Raw genomic sequence first — 23,876 nt, forward strand, 5'->3', positions numbered from 1 at the left:
AGGAATCTATACGGTACATTCATACTCAAGTATACAGATTCTCCAGGAATATATATAAAACATGTACAATAAAGAACGGGTTCTTCAGGAATCTATACGGAACATTCATACTAAAGTATACAGATTCTTCAGGAATCTATACGGTATTTTCATACTCAAGTATACAGATTCTCCAGAAATCTATACGGAACATTCATACTAAAGTATACAGATTCTCCAGAAATCTATACGGAACATTCATACTAAAGTATACAGATTCTCCAGGAATATATATGGAACATGTACAATAAAGAACAGGTTCTTCAGGAATCTATACGGAACATTCGTACTAAAACGTAAGATTCTTTACGAATCTATGCGGAACATTCGTAGTAAAGTGTACAAATTCTTCAGGAATCTATGCGGAACATGCAAACTAAAATTTAAGATTCTTCAGGAATTTATACGGAACATTCGTACAGGTTCTTGAGGAGTCTATATGGAACATTCGGTACTAAAGTGTACAGATTCTTCAGAAATTCGTATAGAGCATCCACTATGAACTATACATTCTTCAGGAATCTGCATGGAGAATTCGTACAGAAGCACGGATTCAACACAAAATTCTATGACGTACACAGAGTACAGATAAATACGAACGTGAGGAATATTCGATTATGATACAATTTCACCACAGCAGAGATTAAGCAAGAATTTGTACTAAAGATTCAACAGGAACTTCTACGAGGTGCTAGTACTGGACTACATATTCAACATTATCAAATTCACGGTGGTTGACGCTACAGCAGATGATTATTTTCCTTGTGGTAAAATAGGAAAATGTTATGCATGAATGAACTTATTATGAATTAGCTAGATCGTCTGATAACAGTGGAAACAAATTTTAAGAGATTCGCTACTAGCGCACCTCACTTACATGGTCCAACACCAAACAAAATTAATAATGTTCTGATAAAAGAAAATGGCCGAGTGAGATTCATTCTTCATTTGCCAAACCGTCGCTTTAACCAACCAAAATTCCGGATCTCTACACTGAAGTTAAAATGTATAATACGCATACAAACTATTTCCAACAACTTTTATAATTTTATTTTTATTTGCTTTACATTTCTGTTAAAGATATATATAATGTTTATGTTATAATTTTAATCCTGGACGAGCGAAGTCCACTCTATATTAGTTTTAGTTCAGAGCGAATTTTATCAGTAGATATCGCAGTATGTAAATCTATATTCTGTAGTTTTATCTTTTATGTAAACAAGGGTGTCAATCATAAACTTTTATCAACACTTAGATGTCGTGCGCAACATGAAATAAACATGTGGGTGTCATATAGCGAAGAGTTGTTGACGTCAATCAACAATGAATTTTTAGTACAATAACTCCCTTACAGCAATAACTGGTCCTAGAAGGACAATATTAAAGAATGACATGTTTGTTTGATTCCTATTCAGTTAATTGTTCAATGGAAAACTTACACAGCCAACTTCTGACTTTCCAAGCATGGAGCGGTTATTTATAGTAAACGCATTTACAATAACTTCAGTTGACTAACCTTTAGTAAGAAGACTTTTAACGCCAACTTTACTTGACAACTCTACATGTACCGGTTGTGTGTTATTTCGAAACTAAGACTATAGAACACACAGATGTGTGGTCACAATAGTAACGTGAGGTTCGATTCCGTAAATCCCAGGGCATTCCAGAAAGGATCATATACACCATCCACGAAAGAATCTTAATACAGAGCGTAACAGCTAGTGCTAAATTGGGGCATATGATATTGATCGGATGTAGTAAGATATTAATGAAAACTATACGAACCATTTCTTAATTCTGTAAATAAGATACAAATATTACATGTGTTATTTACATACCACGGATGGGTAGCAAAGACGAGAGTTTAAGGAAAGAACAATTTAATCATCGATCTATACACAGTTTTTTTCATTAGTTAAAATGAGCCAAGGTATAATATAAATTTCATATCATAATTATCCATTCTAATTTCAATGAGGTGCCACAAGGCAAACATTAGTGTCGCGTTTCAATTAGAGGGATCATGAAATTATAAGTGTTTATTTCAAAGTTTAAAGAATTATATTTTATAAGCAATATTTGACGGGCAATGTGTATGATGTTACACTGACGCTAACACAAAAATTTAGAGCTTAAGAATTTAATGAAAAAATTTAATCTTTAAACTTTTAAGGTTGTGGTAATAACAAAGTGAATGCTGACTGCAAAAAAAAACAAAAAAAACAAATTCATAAAGAAAGAAATCCTATGGCATAACTTTTCCAAACTCTAATGGTAACTAATCCACCAGTATAACTGACATAACGGTAAATTCTACATTTCAATAATTTTACTCTTGAATTCACCCACAGGCCAAAAGTTAGGAGTGCAATTTTCATTTATTTTCTTTCTAACAGAATGCGAATTTTGGTTTTTTAGAATTAAGCACAAAGCTACACAATGGACTATTTGTGTTCTGCCCACCAATGGTATCAAAACCCAGTTTTTAGCGATCTAAGTCCGCAAACATATCACTGTGCCATTGGAGTTGCAAATTCATAGTCCAGTATTCTAGCCACTGGTCCAAGCTCGGGCCAAAATAACCAGAATGTATAAATTAGTATAATATGCCCTACTACTTAACTAATAAACGTATCACATGTCAAATTCATCTCTTGTTCTTCTAAGAGATTTGATAAGTTCACACTGAAAAACTCGAAGCTCAGAAGATACTGTTAGTGTTATGTTCTTCTGAGAGAATGGGCAGTTCACACTGTTTGTATGGAATTAAGCACAAAGCTACATAATGTGATCTGCCCGCCACAGGTATCGAAATATCATTTCTAGCGATGGAGTCCGCAAATATGACGCCGTGCTAGTGGGGGGCAGTTCACACTGAAAAACCTTCGAAGCTCATAACATACCATTAATTTACAGTTGCCAATGTAACGAGAAGTAAACACGTTCGTATTTTATTAAACAATCGGTCCTTGTAACTGTGGATCTTGAGTGACTGTTGTATTAATTGAAGGTACTAGTGGTTTTGTTATTTTAATGTAAACGAAAGAAAAGAATATCTGCACTTTTTCCACTGCGGAGAATCGAACAACGGATTTTGCTATTTTAACTCTATAAACTTAACTGCTGACCCAGAGGGATGAAACTTGACGGTATTATTAAAATATCATTGAAGCTTATAACGTGCGATTTTTTCTGCAAAATATTTTACAAAAATTCCTCAACGTTCTTTCAATTTCAGAATCTTAAGAACTTGAAGAGCAAGTATTTTTAATATTTATTTTACAAACACTCATGTAAGAAGAAACTTTATCCTGGATATAAATTCCCAAGGTAACAGTTCTAACAGGAAACACAAATAGCGTCAGATATAATGTCTATATTGTTTGTCAACATTTACAGATATTCACTAAAAAAAGGTTAAAAAAAAGTTAAAGATTCTAAAACTTTATTTAAGTATGTACAGGATTATGATAACTTTCAACTATTGCATCTCTCCTATCTCAAGAAAGGAAATGTTGATGGAGGGATCCATCTGGAAGCAGCAGTTATGGCAAATTTGAATACGAGATGTATTGTAAGAAACTTATTAAGAATTGTTTGTTTCAGGATTTTCAACAAAGATAAATGAGGGTTATTTGGACAAAGTCATCTATTATTTTGAACTGACAGAATAAATGGAAGACAGAAATCAACAGCTCCCATTTTCAACTCTTTTCTAATTGAATAGTGGTTTGTTTTTTCGGCAGAGTCATAAAAATAAAATCCACGGATTCAAAAACCGAATACATTAATCATTAAGTCGCATTCGGCCCTTTTTCAATTTACAATTTAATTCTAATAGTTTAAAAACACAATTCTTTAAGGCTTTCTTTTTAAAATGTTGACTACATCAGAATCTTAACGAGACATGGCCAGGTAGTTAGGATACTCGATTAGCAATCTGAGGGTTGCGGGTTCGAATATACACCCCATTAAACACACTCGCCCTTTCAGCCATGGGGGCGTTTCAATTAAACAGTCAATCCCACCATACATTATTGGCGGCAGGTGGTGATGACTAGCTGCCTTCCCTTTAACACTGGGAACGGCTAGCGAAGATAGCACTCATGTAGCTTTCCTCGAAATGCATAAAAAACAAAACCTTGTAAAGAAGAAATGGTTTTAGAGTTTATCCATACATGTGCTATGCAACAGTCCTTCAAATGTAAATGTCAAAAGAATTCACAATCACTTATAATAACTTCAGAAATTGTAAAAAATATATATATATAAAATTATCCCTGTGATTTCTGTATACTTTTTGACGACTTTATCACACATTTACTATGAAAAAACCAAAAAAGCCAAGATTTCTTACAAGTGTTCTAATTCGCACTCATATTATGCACGGAAAGAATTACGAAACAACACTATTCTTTAAACAGCAGTTTCTAAAACATAAAACAAATAATCGGTTGTTTGAGAAAAAAACTGAGACAACGCAAGATTCTACTAGATCCATCGAATTTCGAAACTACAAAATAATAGCTAGAGAAACTCTGATGTGTTCACATACCTGAAGTTTTTCAAAATAAACTTTTTTTTCATATATGTGGAGGAATTTTTTCTTGAAATTATAGAAGTACACGATACAGAAACTTCGGTTAACAGACAAAGAATCGAAGCTTTAAATATAGAGAATGTTTTCAAGTGCTATATAACTCGAAACCATTAGCTGTAACTCTTAAACCCAAGTTGCTTCGTGTCTGTAAAACCTAAAAAAAACGTTAACCAGTAACATAAAACATGAATTGAGTTCGGAAATACGTTCACCTTCGTTTATTAATTTATATAAGACTTATTTGATATTCTGCTTAGCTAATAAATATATACGTACACATACAAAATAACAAAAACCAATTGAGAATTTAAAGGACTTTAAATAGGGATCATAAAAAATGACAAAAAAACAAGACTGGAGATACTGTAGACATTATTTACTAAAAGTACAAATCCCTATTTTGCTCCATGTTGTTACCTAAAATTATATTTATTGGAGTCAAAACAAGTATTTGTAGTTTAAGCAAATGATGTCTACAGCATCTCAAGACTTGTTTCCTTACTTTTTTTATGATCCCTATCTGCATGTTTTTTAAATTCCTTATTTTTTTATTTATCTTGTTTCTTGGTGTTTTATACTCAGCTATGGGCAAAATATTACTTGATATGGTAGTTAACTTTACACATTGTTGTGATAATAAACATAGCTAATAACTACTTAATATTGTTCATGATGATTTACTGTAACTATTTACTATTTGTTCGCATTAATTCGATATGTAAAATGTTAACCTGCAACTAGAGATTGTCATGGAGATTTATTTGAGAATATGATAGGTATTTATAACTTCTATGTAACTAAATTCCTATATATATCACATAATAACGGAAAATATATACCTAAAGTAAGATACAACCCCCGCTAAGTGTGTATACAGTTTTTAACAGTACAAAAGCAGCAATTCAAATAAAACATACGTCTGAACCATCGCTTTAAATACATCTTCGTGTATTTTAAAGCAATTATTCTACGAATATGTGTAACAACATTTAATATTATATACATTGATTTTTTTTTACTCCTTCACACATAATATAGGGATTGGGTCCCTAAAGACACCTATTGTACAGCGTACAAAGTATTGAACATCTACATGTTACAGTAATCTAATGTTCATCTATTATTGACTGGTATCTTCTGTTTAATCCCGTACTTAGGTTTTTAAAGGAAGAGCATATGTTTTTAAAAAGAGCTAACTTTAAGGTGTAATGATATAATCGTTGACACTAAAATTATGATTTTATTAGCTTATATAAAATATAGAAGAAACAAATTGACTTTTCAGTATCATACAATTATTGCAGCACCATAATTAATATTCTACAAATGGTTTAGGTGCCATTTACGTGCAAGTTGGGAAAATGATAAGAATTACAAATGGGCCGTTTCTCTTTTCATTGTAACTCAAACATTCGTGATGTTTTTCGCATTTACTACGTGTTCAAACTTAGCAGATAACAGTAAAGGTTTTAAAGTGTTGTTTGAACGAAATCTTAACTGTTTAAAGTGCTTTGGCCCGAACGTTCTATTAGAGTTTTGTGCAGTTCCTTTGAGATCCCAATTATGAACCACTATTATGGTTCATGATGTTGTAAAGACTTGTACAAACAGATATCGAATTATGTTTCCTTAAAATGATCAAAAACATGACGCATAATGTATCCATTTTTATGCAAAAGAATGCATAGATTGTATCCTGTTTCGTTTATAAATAAAACATTCTTTTCTCATTCAGTTTCATGAATGACAACAGATGAAACAAAAATCTAAGTTAAAAGACCAAAAGAATTGAATATAAATTGGGTAAAAGTTCCTATTTTGTACGTGTATATCTCTTCAATCCCTAAGTTTGACAAGCATTATTGTTCAATATAGTGGAAGGACAGGAAATTGTTACTGAAAATAAAACTGCTATCTGTTATTGTTATATTAATATATATCTTTTGTCTTTTCCATACTTCTTTTGCTATTTTTATATTAATTTTTGTTTTATGGCATTTTCCATAATTCTATTTGTTATTATTATATCAGTTTGTCTCTTGTTACGTATTATAATTTCAAACAGCCAGAAACTAACTCGAATTTAGAAGTTAGCTGAATTTACCAACGAGATTGATACACACAATTTCCTTTCTTAACACAAACATATTTTAATGTGCAAACAACGATACGATTTATAATAACGGTTATTTACAAATAATGCTTTATATACAAAAGTTTTACAAACATTCAAACAATACTGAATCTTCCACCTGGCCTGAAACTGAATTTTTTATCGACAGTTCACGGAGAGCGAAATAATTCTACGTTGATACACAGTTACACACTTCTCTTAACGGGAAAGCTAACTAGCTCTATTCTTGGCTGGCCTAATACGGTTTATAAGCTTACTTTTCATAGAGGAAGACATATCTAATGTTGTCGTAGTTAAGTTCCTGAAGCTGAATGGTTCGTAATGTTCGAAATATATAAACGTTCCTTGTCAATTATTTGTACTTTCCCGATTAATAAGCGTTAACTACAATTATAGCTTCCGAGGTTTATAGCATATTGCCTGCAGCAGACCAATAATATTAAACTGCCTCGCCGCTTTGCATTGGTTACTTTTTGTGTGCTTGAGATGAGATTTTCTAAAAATTTCAGCTAAGGCATCAATACTCGTATTTTACATTCGCACATCGTACATTGTTGATTCTTTTGCTCGAGAATCTTGTATAAATTTAGAGAACAGGCAGGGCTTTCGCAATGTTTCTAAACATATATTAAACTGAAACAAAGATAGTAAAATAAATACATAATAGTAAATCCGTCACACTTTACAGCTTTTGCCACACTCCTATAAGCTAATATATTAATTTGTCTCTTTAAAGCCTTTCCCATACTTCTCTATGCTACTCATAAAACCGTGCTATAGACTTCCTTCCAGAAACAAGATTTCATTCTGGTGCATCCTTTGTGTTATAAACTGATATTATTGATTGCTAAGCAGGAAATCACTTAGAATTACTGATTTTACACAATAAATTAGAAAAATGTTAGTTTTTTTTAATTGATGAATGAATTAAATTTGTAAATATTATGAAATATTATTGTACAACTTTAAAATATATCTTTCTTTCTCTTTGTCTATCCCTTTCTTCAAACCATACTTAGAACTGCATTGGGCCTTGCATAAAAGTTTTAGTCGGCTCAAACTTGAACACAAAAAGTGTAACTCAAACTTATGAATTCTCCATTACAAGACACGAACTCGCAATAGGAAGGGTTTGTCTGATATTTCTAGTATTACCATCACATTTAGTATTTAAATTAATTTAAAATATTTCACTATTATTCCCTAATCATAAACTTAAAAGGCTTGAACTCAGCTCGAAATATTTTTATATAGACTGAGTTTATACTAATCATCAATAAAATGTTCAAGGCAAGCAAAATTCTAGATTAAACTCGTAAAACCCCAACACAGTAATGTTAAGATTGAGAAATAAGCAAGTAAGTGAAACAGAAAACCCCTCTGTTGAAAAATCACGCGAAATCCTTCTAGTAAAACGTGCTAATAATACGTCAGCAACACACAATTATGTACAACAGCTGTTTTATACGAGTGCATTCATTGGAACATCTCACGTTACAAGTCTTTGAGGCTCCAGGGTAAGGAAGGATTGAAGATTATGAAAGATTTTACGTGATAATTATCAAACAGTTTTTAGCATCGTGTTCTGAATCTCGGCCAAATCTACTCAAGATCCATCTGCGTTAGCCACTCCTAATTTAGAGGTAAAAGGCTAGAGAAAAGTAACTAGTCAACACTATGCACCGTCGACTCTCGACTACTGTTTACCAATGAAAAGTGGGATTGACCGTCATAACTTAATGCTTCTAGAGATGAAAGGGCGAGAATGTTCGGTGACGGAATTCGAACCTGCGACTCGAGCACTCTAACCATCAGACCGTGCCAATTCCAGTTTTTTTAGTATGAAAAATACTTGTGGAGAAGTTAATACCGAAGGTTCTATCAAAACGATAAGCTTACGTTTTTCAGTTCACTGTTAAATTTTAGTTTCTTTTCAGCAAGACTTTTCTGTAAAACAGGATAATCCTTGACAAATCAGAATATTAAAACAAATATGTCGTATGTATATAATGTTTGATGTTATTCTTCATATTTATATTTAACAGTTCACCAAAAGGAAGAGATTTTTTTCATGAATCACTCTGACATACAGTTCAATCCTGTATAATATTCAGTGTTAGTGATCGGAATAATGTATTTGATCTTTTCAAGAAGTTCGTAAACACATGCACTCTGATTTCGACAACTGCAAATCACACTTTCAAACAACCGTAGACTATCAGTTTGATTTTGTTTCACTGAAGTACAAGATATTTCTGTACTGAAAATAAGCCAACATTTATGAAATTTTGATACGAAGTTTATCGATCTACCTCTCAATTGCCTGTAAAATTACAAATAATTCCTCAGTTTTAACTCCAACACAAAATGTTACATTATTCATTTTAATGTCAACAAAAAAAGAGATGGAAGATTAATTAAAAAGCACTGGGTTGAGAGAAATGGAGCAACAGTTGCTGAAATAAACAAATCATTGACTCGTCTTCTTTTTTAATTTTATTTATTTAGAAGTGAAACATTTAACCTGAAAGCATGTGAGCTATATAAATAGGTCAAAGACTGCAAGGGTTAAGATACAGCTGACGTTAATTTTGAACTACTCACCAAGTGGAAGGCAACTAGCCAGCAGCACCCATCGCTGCAGGGCCTTTGTCCGGCTCTTTCTGAAAAAAAAAAGAAAAAAAAAAAGGGCGGGGTGGAAATTGATTGTCACTTTTATAACTCTTCCACAGTTGAAAGTGCACAGCGTGTTCAGTGGTATTACATATGGAAACTGACCCTCAGTCAGCTGACCACTATGTCCACATGCACATAATATATGCACAATTTGAACTCATCAAGAGAGACTGAAACCAAATCAGTAATGTAGATATAGGACTTAAATAAAATTACGTACAAAGCACAGGTTGGTGCGAAAAGTATCTACGGAATTCAGAAGTACATAACAGTGAAATTAATTGAAATTATAATTATGAACGCATAAGTGTTTTCAAGTAATTAATGTTGGGATCATACGTAGACTTTTAAAAATTAAAGGTAAGATTAAACTATGGTTTTAAAATGAAAAATGTATATTCATAAGAAAAAACAAACTAAATTAACCGGTAATACTTGCTGCATGTTCTTGAAGTTCAATCATTTTCTTTGAAAGGTATTTTACAAGTTTTCTTTTTCTCTAATACACTAACACCCGCATTCACAAACGCATATGTTACTGTATATGTCTTGGTAAATACCGTTGGCCTAGTCAAGGCTGTCTCAAAGTTGCATTGGTTCAAATTGACTGTTCACACGAGGTCATAACCATGCTTGTTTCTAACACCACACAAGTGGCTCACGATAACAGACGTCAGAACATGTGAACAAGTATGACCGGTTTCTATTTCATGAAGGCTGAATTGGGAGTACCTAGAACAAAGCTGACGATATTTTCAGCTCTATTTCTGAAACAGACGAAAATAATCAGTTAAAAGCATACAAAAAAAAACAACTTACTTTGGTCGAGCTCTTGATTTATCAAAAGCTGTGCATGTTTACTAAAATGCTAAATTTAACGCATGATAACAACACACACTCAGCATTTGATAAAACGGTTATTTGCTTATGCTCATTTCATGCACTAAGTTACATTTTTTTCAACGTGGTCGCAAGGGTTTTATATGTCGCAGTTTGAAAAAGGAAAAAAAAAACGTATCCAGTATTATTACACCTATTTTTACAGTGAAGAGTTGTAAATCTGTAACTATTTTTAATCCAGAATAAGCGTTTTAAATTTCCTCTCTCTATTTTTATATCAGAATGCAAGCTTAGCACAGAAACAATTACCTAAGACAGTTCCAAACAACGTGGTTTAAAAATCGAGTAAAAAAATAGTTTTCATTTTCCAATGGGGCGAATCTTCGATAATTAAAATTAAACCATGTATTATAACGAGCTTTGGGTTATTGATTTTTTGTATCACGTCTTTTGTTGGAGGTTATTTTAAGCTTCCAAGCTAAGAACACGCAGTGAGATTCAGAGTACATTACAATGCTGGCTATATCACAAAACCTTTTTAATGTGTATTCTCTTTTGTTGAGTAATTTCACGGTGTTCTTAAAAATGAATAAAGTTAAACATTATGTTTCCAATTAAAAGATTTCTGAGAAGTTTGTTTTGTTTCGAATTTCGCACGAAGCAACTCGAGAATTATCTGCGCTAGTCGTCCATAATTTAGTGGTGATACAACAGAGAGAAGATAGACAGTAAACACTACCCACTGCCAACTCTTAAACTGCTATTTTACCATCGATCAATGGAATTGACCTTAATATTATAATTCCCAGCTGATAGGGCAAGCATGTGCAGTGATGATTCCGACACGCAACCCACTGATTGCGAGTCGAGCGTCCTAACTAACAAATCGTGCCGGCCTTTCTTTTACGATTTTTTAAAAAAGTAGATTAGTAGGTTCAAGCCTATATGTTGATTTATGAAGTTTAAAAATTACGTATTTTATTAGAATAAAATATAATTATTTCACACGAGGAATTACTGACATTTACGGGAATTGTAAAAAAAAACGTAACATCGATTATTTACAGTGAAATTAGGCTAATAAATCGACATATACAGATATAATGCAATTAATCACCACGGAAGGCTTGATTATATTCTATGGCTTGTCATTACCAGGGTTATTAACAAGGTGTCAAACTCCCCAAAATTGGTCCAACTCGGTGACATATGGCAAATCCAAAAATAAATGACCTACAGTGGCTCAGTGATAAGTCTGATAGCTTATAACGTTAAAAACCGAGTTTCGAAATCCATGATCGCACAGCATAGATAGCCCGACGCGTAGAATTGTGCTTAAAATAAAAAATAAACTGGGTCTCTCACCCCACCACCGACCAAATTAATAGTTTACGTGATGGGGAAAAGGTACATTTTAAAATCTTGCTTTTAAAGATTCCACCAACAATATTTTTTTTGATAAGTCTAAAAAACACAAACGTTCAATAGAGATGTCTTTGAACGGTACGTCGTGAATTTTGACATCGGCTTGTAGCTGAATGGTTTGTCTTTGTCCTATTAGCATCAGTTTTCCAAGGCCGATATTTCCTCATAGCATCAATTCATTAACTTGATAATAGCAATATTAACATAATGCTCTTTTTCATTCAAGTAACATTAACTTGACAGTATTCCAAAGACCACCTTCGCATTTTTCCCGACTCTCCACTTGTTATCTTAGCCACTATTGTTAAAATGTACAACCAACACAAAAACTTTGGATTTTTCTAAAATGCTGTTTAACTAGCAGGTCAATGATAAATTTCAAAGTAAATGAGGTGCTTCTACTTTTCATATTTCATGCAACTCTTACATTTTCCTTTAGGCTATGTGTTTTGGGTATGAAAATCCGACTGAGTTATCTTGCTTACAACTCTAATATTTAGTTGCAATGAGTCACAAGTTGTTAAACCTTCAGTCTCTGATATAGATTAACGTACAAGTTATCCCTTTCTTCGGGACACTAAACTTCCCTGTCTTGGACATATTTAAGACCTTGAAAACGTCAATTTAATATTTGAAGGGCTACTAATATGACCCTCTAAAAAGCTGCTAATTTGAGACGCAATCTGCAATTGAAAAACCATTAAAATCAAATGAATTACAAAAAGAAAAGATTCGAGCTTTCCACCAGTGTAGTCTTGAGCCATGTGGATGGACAGGAACAAGGTGATTGGATGTACAAATCGTTATCACAAATCCTCAACATGACTCCACCCTGTAAAACTTCAGACCTGAAGTACTTCCTTATATTCGTTTCTTTAAAATATCAGTCATTAACTTATTACTTCAAAATATTTTTAGTCAACAGTTAACTGAAAAGCAATCACATTTATTCTACACATTAGGTAGATTTTTCATAGACGATGATACAAAACTAGGTACTTGAAATTAATAAAGAATTTTGAATTATATTGTAAAATTTGGTACATGTACAGAGACAAGGGAGGTTATTTACACTTTTGGAAATGTTGATAGTTTAACATACTAGAACTGAAGACGGTACTCTCCACAGTATCGTACTCCATATCTTCTCCTCTGAATGGTTCTAAACTATAGGTACCGTTTTTCCCCAAACATCAGAATTCTTCAGGAAACATTTATGTCGATACTGTTTCACTCCTCTTTTGTAGCCTTACGCAACTTGTAAAAGTCTTAAACCTATGCCTTCCAAGTGCACACTAGGCTAACCATTAACACAGTCAGCTGGAACTATACTAGGAAACTAGAAAAATATATACTCAAACACATTAGTTGAGATTCCAGTTCCTTCGCCCATCCTTCTCAAGAAAACATTAGATGTGGCTGGAAGACTTGTAAACTGGTAATTTTAAACCTTCGAACCTGGGATCTTTATTCATTATGTAGATAACGATACGATGAGAAATGTCCAGCTTCACTGATATGGCTTTTCGTGTTAGAAAATTATTTTTCGTTGCTACAACATTCCACTGTGGAAAATGAAGACGCCTGTAAATTAACTAACATGTAGTTTGGAGCCCATTCTAATTAAGTTCCAATCGCAATGATAGTGTACGTACATTTTTCAATATATTTTCTTGCAGGCTTACCTCATCGTATGAATTAAGTATGCATAAATAAAAATATTTAACTGTATATACTAATATTCTACTGTAAATATCCCTTTTTCTTGCATTCTCTCAGAAAGAATCCGACCAAGAAATACAAATGATTTGTTTTAAAAATTTTAAACAGCAACTCGCAGTACCACCCATTAGGTTGGTATTGAAAATAAATACAATATTTTTGATATGTACGTACGTATAAATCATGTTAAACCCATTAAAAAAGGAACATTTCGAACAGAAGATAATTTTCCTATTCTGCTTTTCGTGTCAGAACTTCAAATGGCATGTGATTCTGTACTGTTCACATAACAGGACTGATAAAAACAAATGTCTAACAGCATTTAATGCGTCATGCACAAGATCTTAAACTTGAAAAACCTTTGTACGTATATACATATTTGTGTAAACAGGTGTATCTATCATCAGTTTCCATGACTGAAAATAAACGTTTTTATTGATCTAAAATAAACAAACAGTGAACATTTATATGACTAAGTATTTTAATTTGTTTCTTATTTTCTCAGTGAATCTTTATTTTTATATGTTATCAAGGATTTTTGTGCATGAATATTTTTCTTTTCTGGTGAAAAAACATACGATTATGTTCAAGCGACAAGATGTTGAGGAAGGATGTTTTATTTGAGAGAGATTTAAAACGAAAAATTTAAGAAACAAGATAAAGCGTCGAAAATTCCTTCTAACGTGCAGAAAATTTAGGCAAATTTCATGGGTACGTGTTTTCAGTTCAAAGTTATTTTGGAATTCTTATTCTACAGTTTAATATATAGTTACGCTGAACGAAAACCAAAAATATACGCTTTACGCATATTATAATTTCTTAATTGATCACTTCCTTCTATTGTCGCTAGGTGTCATACTATCATACTGAGAAGAGCACATTGAGCTGTTTCGAGTTTGTTTTGAATTTCGCGCAAAGCTACACCAGGGCTATCTGCGCTAGCCGTCCCTAATTTAGCAGTGTAAGATTAGAGGGAAGGCAGTTAGTCATCACCACCCAACGCCAACTCTTGGGCTACTCTTTTACCAAATAATAGTGGGATTGACCGACACTTTATATCGCCCCCACAGCTGAAAGGGCGAGCATGTTTGGTGCGACGGGGATTCGAATCCGCGATCCTCAGATTACGAGTCGAACGTCTTAACCCATGCCGGGTCCTAATTTGATAGGAAAATGCTGTATACCGGGTTAATCAATTTAATTTGTTAAGAAAAATATTCCTTAATGACAATATGATATCAGATAATTTCATACAAAATTAAAAGCCCCCCGCTAGTACAGCGGTAAGTCTACGGATTTACAACGCTAAAATGAGGAGTTCGATTCCACTCGGTGGACTCAGTAGATAGCCCGATGTGGCTTTGCTTTAAGAAAAAAACAAAATTAAAACTGTCTTTGACATTGTATTCAAAGGCCTAATAAGGCCGAGAGGTGTCATGGACTTGCAGAATTTTAGAAGGAAATCATCTACGAACAATACTTGTACCGTTAAAACTCATTCAAAGATTCTAAAAGATTAACATATGAATTTAAAACTTCATATAAACCTCGCTCTGGTTATTAACTGGTAACTTGTTAAAACGAATGAATTACAATAACAATATGGTAAAGGTGATTAGACTTAGTAATAAAAAGCGAGATTCATATAATACAAAACGTAGACAACATGCAATTAAACTTTTATACGCAAAACTCAAAACACAAACTGCAGCTTTATTCGTACCTATCAGATAAGGATCATCAGTACAACGTTTTCCTCGACACGTGCTTATAATAGAAGTTTCGCTTTGCTCAAGAGTTACGTGGCAGAACAACGAGATACACTTAGAAACAGCTTCACTGCAGCTACGCAAAATTTTACACTATTATAATAACGTCTGTAGAAGAGTACGACTCGTTAAACATAGGTTTGTCTTATGTTTATTTTAAAACAAGCTTAGTAAGTTTGTGTGTTATAGCACAGTATTAAGAGCGATCTTAAATAATACGTTTTTGAAAAATAAGCACTAACAAAAAAAAAAACAAAGTAAAAAATATGGTGTTGCTTTTTATTTGATGCCACAGGTTTTTGGGAAAACATACAGTTATCCTAAAAATTTAAAAACAAAACTTGTGGTGTAGGATCCCAAACATTTAATGCTCTAATGTTTTACTGTTAATATCCGTTGTTAGAACAACTTAGATCATAACTTACCTTCAATTTATCATGTTTGAAAAGAGATAGCCAGCAAAAGGGTAGGGGGACTCGATCGCCACTCTAATGTTCTAAAAGGTTCACTAGTTTTTGATTTATTGAACAAATTCTTGACTATCACTTAAATTCTTTGGGCAGCTGAAAAGTCCTCATTCTACACCTCTGACTTTACAGATCTTGAAAATAATAACGAATCAACGTTTCTGACAAAATTTACTCTTATGCTAAAAAACGTATAAAACTTTTAACCATTCAATTATATATTTTTATTGTTGAAATTTCGACATAATTGATAATATGGAGTTTCCGCTGTTACTTATAAGAAATTACAAGTGATTTGAAAATACAAAGCACTAGGACTAACATGGGACGATATTGAATTGAACGACTTGCTCTTTCTTTTACTGTAGAATCAATGCAACTTTTTTTTCCAAAAACAACGGGTTTTCGTGAAAAAAAAGTGTAATTTTTACCTTTCAACAAAATTCAATTCACACTAGTAAAAATCTTAATCGCTAATAAAATATCTCCTTTATTTTCTTTATTACTTTTTTTTTCTCCCTGTCTTGTCAACAATACGATGATTTATGAAAAAAGCTGCCAAAATATTTTTATTAATTTCAGTTCCTTATAAGCTGAGTGAAAGTACTGTACATTGTAGAGGCTTTTTCTAGTTACTTTGCGATTTCATTCGCCCACTGTATAATTGCAAATTGCAGATTGTTTTGTAAACCAAATCCCTGCATACTGTTACTACATAACTATCTTGTTGCAAAAATATTTACTATTATGCCATTGTATATTATACAACACAGGTGTGTCAAATAAATAGTCAATGCTGCTCTACACAGTATATTTTACTCCAGGCATACTAGTTCTCTCAGCACACAGAAGCGAATAATATCTAATAAAGGTATATAAGACATCATCTCTATTCTACTTTCTCACCACAAATAAGTATAAGTATATTTTGTACAAAACACACATACATGTATATGCCTTACATGCAACAATGCATACTGTCTGACACAGTAGACAATAGGCAATTTATCTTGCTATACACTTAAGTAGTAGGGATCCCTGCTGCATAAAATGCACAGAAGTATATATGTGTATCTTATCAGAACAGGTAAACTAAAAATATATTTTGATAAGATACCTATGTGTGTAAGTTATTTCTTATGCAAGTACAAGTGTCTTATGTAATAAGGATATATCTTATATCATATAAAAACATAAACCTATTTATTCTGTCTCCTGTCAGTATGCATGTAAAGATAACCAATTCTGTATTATATATAAACAACTATATATACAATTTTTTTCTTACTGTACTTGGCCAAATAACTTCTTCAATGTCACTGATTTCTTAATTTTTAAAATTTCAGGTCTTTCTCCAACTGTCATGTTCTTTACTAAAATATTATAGTTATTTCAATATCTTACATCTGTTACTAATTAAAACTCCACTTGTGCACCAAAGAACTTCTTCCTGTTAAAATATTTAGTAAAAATAAAGCGTATGTAAGCAACAATGCAAAATAAATTTAATTTTTGAGTAAGTGAAACATTCACATATTTTCTATTACAAAATCTTATTAAACACAAAAGGGAGATAAATTCCTGTAGCTTTGTGCTCATTACAAATTAACTCCACTTGGTACAAGAATGTTTTAGTTTTTAAGAACTCCTATTGTATTTTTGAATGAAAATGTTCCTATAGTTTTTGTATCCTAAAAGACTGACAAACTGGAAGTATTTTAAGCTACATGATGTTACAGCCTACATTTTTATGTGTTTGCCAAAATAAGCATTTCCAAGGACACTAATTAATATTCTAATACATTTTGCAAACTGTCACTGATTTCTTACAAGGTTCCAAAATAAATCACCAAGAATTCAAAATTTCAATGAAAAAGATGCTACACTTCTATAATAAATCATGGATTAATTTCTGCTTCCAACAAGCATAAATTACAAAAAGTGTTTTCACAACTGCAACTGCAGTGCACAAGATAATCAGATGTGTGTATAAACCACTTGGATACTGACTTAAGGATAGCATGATACTTTCAATACCAAATAACAAGATAATTTTTGCCATTTTATATGAAAAAATATTTTGAATTCCACAACAGAAAATACTTAGTTAAAAAATGTATATAAATATAACAGTTTAATATATTATTGAACATTTTGAAAGCATTTGGAAAGAAACTGTTCTTGCATATTAAACATACAAAGATATATATAGACAAGACTGTATTGTAAATTTTTTTTACATCACTACAGCAACTTTGAATAGTTTTCGTACTAATTTTGTTTAATGAAAGTTTGAAACAAAAAGATAAATTGAAACTATCCTCTCTTTCATTATGCACATTTTTACATGATCATGCTAAGTGAAAAACTAGATATTTTACAAAATCATTTGGTATACTTGCAAAAGAAAATGTTTAAAAATGTTAGAAAAAATCTGTACTACATGTATTTCTACACAATTATGAAACTTTTTTTTCTTTAAAAGGTGAACTTTATTTTCCCTTCAATAGGTAACATGCTAAGGACATATGGTCGGCTATGGAATAATAATAATTCTGTAGCATCGTCATGTTCATAATAATATTTTAAAGAAAAACAGGCAAGTTCTTAAGTCTCGAGTAAATCCGAGATAAAAAATTACAAATACAACATACCAACTTGCTCACTCACGAACATTTCACAAGCTTCATATATATAAGTATATAAGGCTTTTTCTCTCAAGGGTATACAGTATCTTGTGAATGTTTTGCTTTTTTACATCAATGTTTATAATAACTTTCATTTTTGTTCTTGCAAATTTAAGAATAAAATGTTTCTAAATGACAAAATTGTACTAAACAACACTTAAGAAAATTCTAATTGAAAGTGTTTAGAGTCAGTCCTATTTAAATTATCGATGTGACTAATCTTGTAATAATATAAAATGCAATTATATTGTGATTGTGGTGTCAAGATTTCCTTTTCCCCATTTACAGAACACATTTAAAACTTTGTTTCATAAGTCATTTGATACTTTGATGTTCCCTATCCCACTATTTCTTATAGATGTAACACTCTTCCCTCATTCTTCAAAATATTTTTTCAATTACTGTTTTTGTTCAGTACTTTTAAAACAGCCTTAAATGAAGAAATACATCTGTCACACAGTTACACTATTTAAAATTGCTTATGCTGAGGCTAAATGTAATCTACAATTGCTGTATTCCTACTAAAAATGAAAATTTGGACATTTTCATAAAGTTATAAACAAATTAAGTTTTTACATGAATATACAATAAAAACCAATTAAAGATAAATATATTCAACTGTCCTCAAATTAAAAGATATAGTGTTTATTGAGAAGTCTGAAATTACTTTTAGTTCACATAGATATTCATGCACTTCAAATGCCAATGTAAAAAAAAACCCACAAAAATCAGGCAAATATCAGATGAAAACAACAATTATTGATTTAAATACAAAAATACTGGTTACTTTGGTGGTTGCTGTTATATAGTTAGTAGTTGTCAAGTTTGGAGTGTACATTTCTAGCAAGTCCACCACATTCTCTATGGGTTCTTGGAAAAACATAATACCAAACACTATAGACAAAACGTTGACATACTGATATAAGTAGGATGTTTCTTCAAGCTCAGATACATGAATAAATATGTTTACTGCCAAATGTAGCAATGCTTCTGATTAAACCCATAAATAATTTTTTTATATATTCTAATAAAGGTATACAGATGGAAATGTTGCTCATCTATTCTCATTTCAGAACACTTTTTAAATCTGTTTGTCTTATAAATGTTGACTACATTATACATGGTCCCAAATATATTAGTTATATAAGATAAACAGTGTCTTGAGTAACGTATATATAACAAACTACCAATGCATTTAGACTCTAACATCACTGAAAGTTTACACAGATAAGATCTGTTTAAGTTTACTTCAGATAGTTTCTTATCCTAATGTTTTGGTATTAGCACAAAATATTTTTACATTTTTTCTTTTCAAAGATCTGCAGCCCAATAATACCAGAAGACCACAGAAGCTTTGATAAAGGTTTACATTTTGAGAGTTGTTTTGTTTTAAAGCTTTCTAATTTCTGGAAATATTATAATCACTTTAATTAAACGTAATATTTCAATTTATTATATTAATTCAGTATTCTTTATTCAATTAAACTGCAACAAAAACATTCAAAGAGTAAAGTCAGAATTTCTAGGAGACAAATTAATGATCCAAATGTTTTAAGTACATAAATAAACAACAAACATAAGTATCTTTCCATAGAACCTGAGGCCACAATCAAGTTCCCACTTGCCTAAAATTATTTTTAACTACTTCATAGGTAACTAAAGCACCACGTAATTGAATGAAGTACTAACCAAATAAAGATAATGAAAACTGTGGAATTTTTGTTTGGGCACTTTTTAAGTGTTGATACATGTAATGTTTTTAGTATTCCTTACAAATTCTGCTCAAACATTTGAGAAGTAGTTTTATTTAAAACATTCTTTGATGGTATTATTTAACACATGAAACAAAAATGTGAATATTACTGCTAATGTTACTAATATGATCTCAGGAGTTAATACTTAGACTAGAAGAACCTTGATGCTTTGTTTGTATTGAAAAATAATTAACAATAACAAGCTATTACCTTGAACAATATGATTGATCAATTTTAAAAATTTAGTAGTAGTTGAATTCATATAATTTTATAAACAGATCTGAAGAAGATTTTCATAAATTAATTACTTACAGCTAAATCTAATAAAAAGTAATAGTACATCTCAAATTTCAAAAGTGATTCTGACTCAGTTTTGTTTTTTTAAAGAGTAAGAGTTTAAAGGTTAACAAATGAACAGAGAAGTACTAATCATTCCCTAGGTAGAATATTTTTGAGTGAGTAAATTTTATCATTCAACTGAGTGAGAAAGATAAGAAATCCTAAAGCACAAGCAATTTTGACTCTTCATAAAATTCCTAATTCTTTTAATCCAAAACATCATCAATTATACATTATACATACATTTTAATAAGATAAAAAATAACCTGTCATGTTCAGCCTAGAAATGTGTTAGTAATATCAAAAAAATTATTTTCATAGAATCTAAGGCCATAATTTTCTATCTGGATTTGGACCTTATATGTTAAGCTACAACAAAGAAAAAAAACAAATTTTCATAATCTAATTTTGAAATTTTGTTAAATTTGAATTTAATTTTCACTACTGGAACCTTCAGGAGTAACAGATCTACAGACTGTAGTAATTTATGTATGAATAACCTTGCCAGGTTTAAAAACATTCAGTTAACACAAACAAATGATTTCAAAATTTCCTAAATTAGTCCCTAAAGTCCCTAAATTAGCTTCATTTTATGGTAACTAGGTATAATATTTTTAAACTCTCTATCAATCTACCAAGATCAATAACTCCCTTTTACATTTGGGAAAATTAAATTTATTGCAGAAATACTGGATTATTATTTCTTGAAGAAAGGAAACTACACTTACTGCTGTTAAACTCAGCGTGATTAAAGTTTAATATTATCTATCTAACTGCATATTTCCATTTTAAATTAGGCTTATACTAAAAACAGTCAACTAAGCCTGTAAATGTGATAATTTTACTGTACTATAATTTATAAACGGAATATTTCTAGGCTTAAAATTATTTGTAAAATACACGTACCAATAATTACCAATATGCAACGTTAAAATTCTGTTGAACCTATACGCTCCTAGTCCTAGTACTTTTACACTTAATCTCCCAAAACATTATTGAAATATATTATAACTTTGTCCTTGTAGTGTAATTTATAAAACACTATATGACAGCGTTAACTTTAATTACGCTGACACAGGTCCCGAGTTATCAGTTAAAACAGTACTTTAACTTTTTAAGTTACACTTCCTAAAACTTACAAGTAACTATCACAGCAGGGACTCTGGGATAGTGATACTGACACTGTGCCAAAACTCACAGTGTAGTATTATATAACAAAATTTAAACAGATTGTGAATGCACTTACCCCATAAACCAGTCCATGGTGTCGCGGAGATACTCCGGTAGCCTATCCAGTTTGTCGTTTAGCTATGAAAAACACTTCCAAAAATCAGTGCTGCAAAAACTGAAATCCAGCTGGATGTTGCACTTCCAACTATCGTATTTTGTCAACACAAACAACCTAGAGACCTCATCACGCACTCTAACATGGCCGTCTGCAACTGGATGCGCACAGGTAATGCGCAAATGTAATCCACGAGATGGTAGCACTTTCGAAAAACAGCTGATTTCTTCTCAAACAATACGAATAATATGCATTATATATAAATTTTACTACATACTTAAAATGATAATAAAAAAGATAAAGCTTATAGCCCAATATTAGAAATAAATATGTTTAAATTTATTACTGTTATAATTATTTTTTGTAATAGATGTAATTATTGATTAAATAACTTAAGATATTTGCAAAGTTGAGGAAAACGGGATATTTGTTTTAAAGTTTCAACGCTGAGGCCAGCGAAATATTTGGCAAACCAAAATGCATAAAATTGCTATAAAGACAATGCAACTGCAGATGTCCCTTTCCTAAATTTCTCTGAAAGCACCCACTGGGACTCGAAATCAAAAGTGTGTAATAAAAAACATTTTTGATATATCTTTTTTTTCTCCCACAAGTAACCGCCAAATAAGATCTTCACTCAACACCCTCTTTTCATAGGATGATTTGTCTTCCATCGTTCAACTCAACCGATGAGTTCTGGTACTGTATGAAAGCTTATTGGGTAGTGAGAATTGGATAAATCTATAATAGGATATGTATACATGGATATCCTGTAATACTGTTTCTTTGTTTGTTTGAAGCTAAGCACAAAGCTACACAATAGATTATTTGTGCTCTGCCCACCACCACGTTTTAAGACAGCAGACACACCACTTTGCCATTGGTGGGCCTTGTAATACTAGATGATGCAATATGGATTTAGATGTGTTAGACAGCGTCTATCATATTGGTAAGATCGGCAAAACTCATGGATATTACTTTATATACACTGGTTGGAACTTTAAATTAAACAAAATTAAGAATATAACATTTTATAAAGTATACTCTTCAAAAAAAGAAACGCAAAAGGCAAAATTTGAGACAAATTGTTAACAAGTTTATTCCGGGTAGTTCTGTATGACATGTGTGAAACTTTGCACATTCACTGCTGAACATCCAAAGTCTGCAAAGGCGAAGTCCACGCTCACTAGTTGAAGTTTAACGTCACTCAACGTCAATAACGAGTATGCCCCCCCGTGAGCATCAATAACTGCTTGGCATCTCCTGCCCATGGAAGCGATGAGATGACGAATCACATCCTGTGGAATGGCTGTCCACTCAGCCTGCAAAGCTGCTGCAAGCTGAGGTAGAGTCTGCGGTTGAGGTTGTGGCCGTCCCAGACGTCGGTCCAACTCGTCCCAAAGATGTTCGATGGGGTTTAAATCTGGTGATCTGGAGGGCCAGGGAAGAACGTTGATGTTGTGGTGTCTCAAGAAGACAGTGGTGAGTCGGGCTGTGTGAGGACGGGCGTTGTCATGTTGAAAAAACGTCGTTGACGTTCACCATGATGGGTTGCACATGGGGCCTAAGAATCTCGTAGACGGTTGCGTACGGTCTGATCGGAAATCCTACGCAGCCTTGGTATGGTTGAGGCAGTAGACGTCGCAGTGGTGGTCCTATCCCGAAGGTGACGTAACCGGATGTAGCGATCTTGTGCGGGCGTGGTCATAAGAGGTCTGCCAGATCGTGGACGGTCACGAGTTGATCCATGTTGTTGGTGACGATTCCATAGCCTTGTGATGGTGCTTGGGTGGACATTCACAGCTCTGGCAACATCTGATCGAGATTAGCCTGCTTCCAAGCGACCAATGGCGTTGTTGCGTTGTGCTTCAGTCAGTCTTGGCGTAACTGTATTGCGTGTTGGTGGCTTAACACTGAGCTATGGAAACCGAGAACCCGTCACTTTTATAGGGATTTTGGTCATGTTGCACTTGCAGAATATGCAGATCTCTCAAACAAATTTATTGGACATGAATGCGTTTTGGCAAAAAAATCCGTTGTTTTCCTCCGTTTTCAACGTGCACAATTTTATTGTCATTTTGGTCTGACAATCAATACCTTAACACGTGTTACATCACATACTCTGAGCTTGTAACGTTA

General features: G+C 32.4%; 1 protein-coding gene across 4 annotated transcripts in view; it reads right to left on the reverse strand.

Annotated features, from left to right (window-relative positions):
* LOC143258682 (MOB kinase activator 2-like) overlaps nucleotides 1-21,899 on the reverse strand; it is a 118,490-nt gene extending 96,591 nt beyond the window's left edge. For all 4 annotated transcript variants that reach the window (XM_076518092.1, XM_076518088.1, XM_076518093.1 and 1 more), the window contains exon 1: nucleotides 21,699-21,899. In XM_076518092.1, the coding sequence (XP_076374207.1) occupies nucleotides 21,699-21,715 (17 nt within the window). In that variant the 5' untranslated portion in view covers nucleotides 21,716-21,899. The remainder of the gene's footprint in view (nucleotides 1-21,698) is intronic.
* Nucleotides 21,900-23,876: the final 1,977 nt, after the last annotated feature.

Source organism: Tachypleus tridentatus, chromosome 8 (assembly GCF_004210375.1).
Source record: "Tachypleus tridentatus isolate NWPU-2018 chromosome 8, ASM421037v1, whole genome shotgun sequence".
In the NCBI taxonomy this organism is placed as follows: Eukaryota; Metazoa; Arthropoda; class Merostomata; order Xiphosura; family Limulidae; genus Tachypleus; species Tachypleus tridentatus.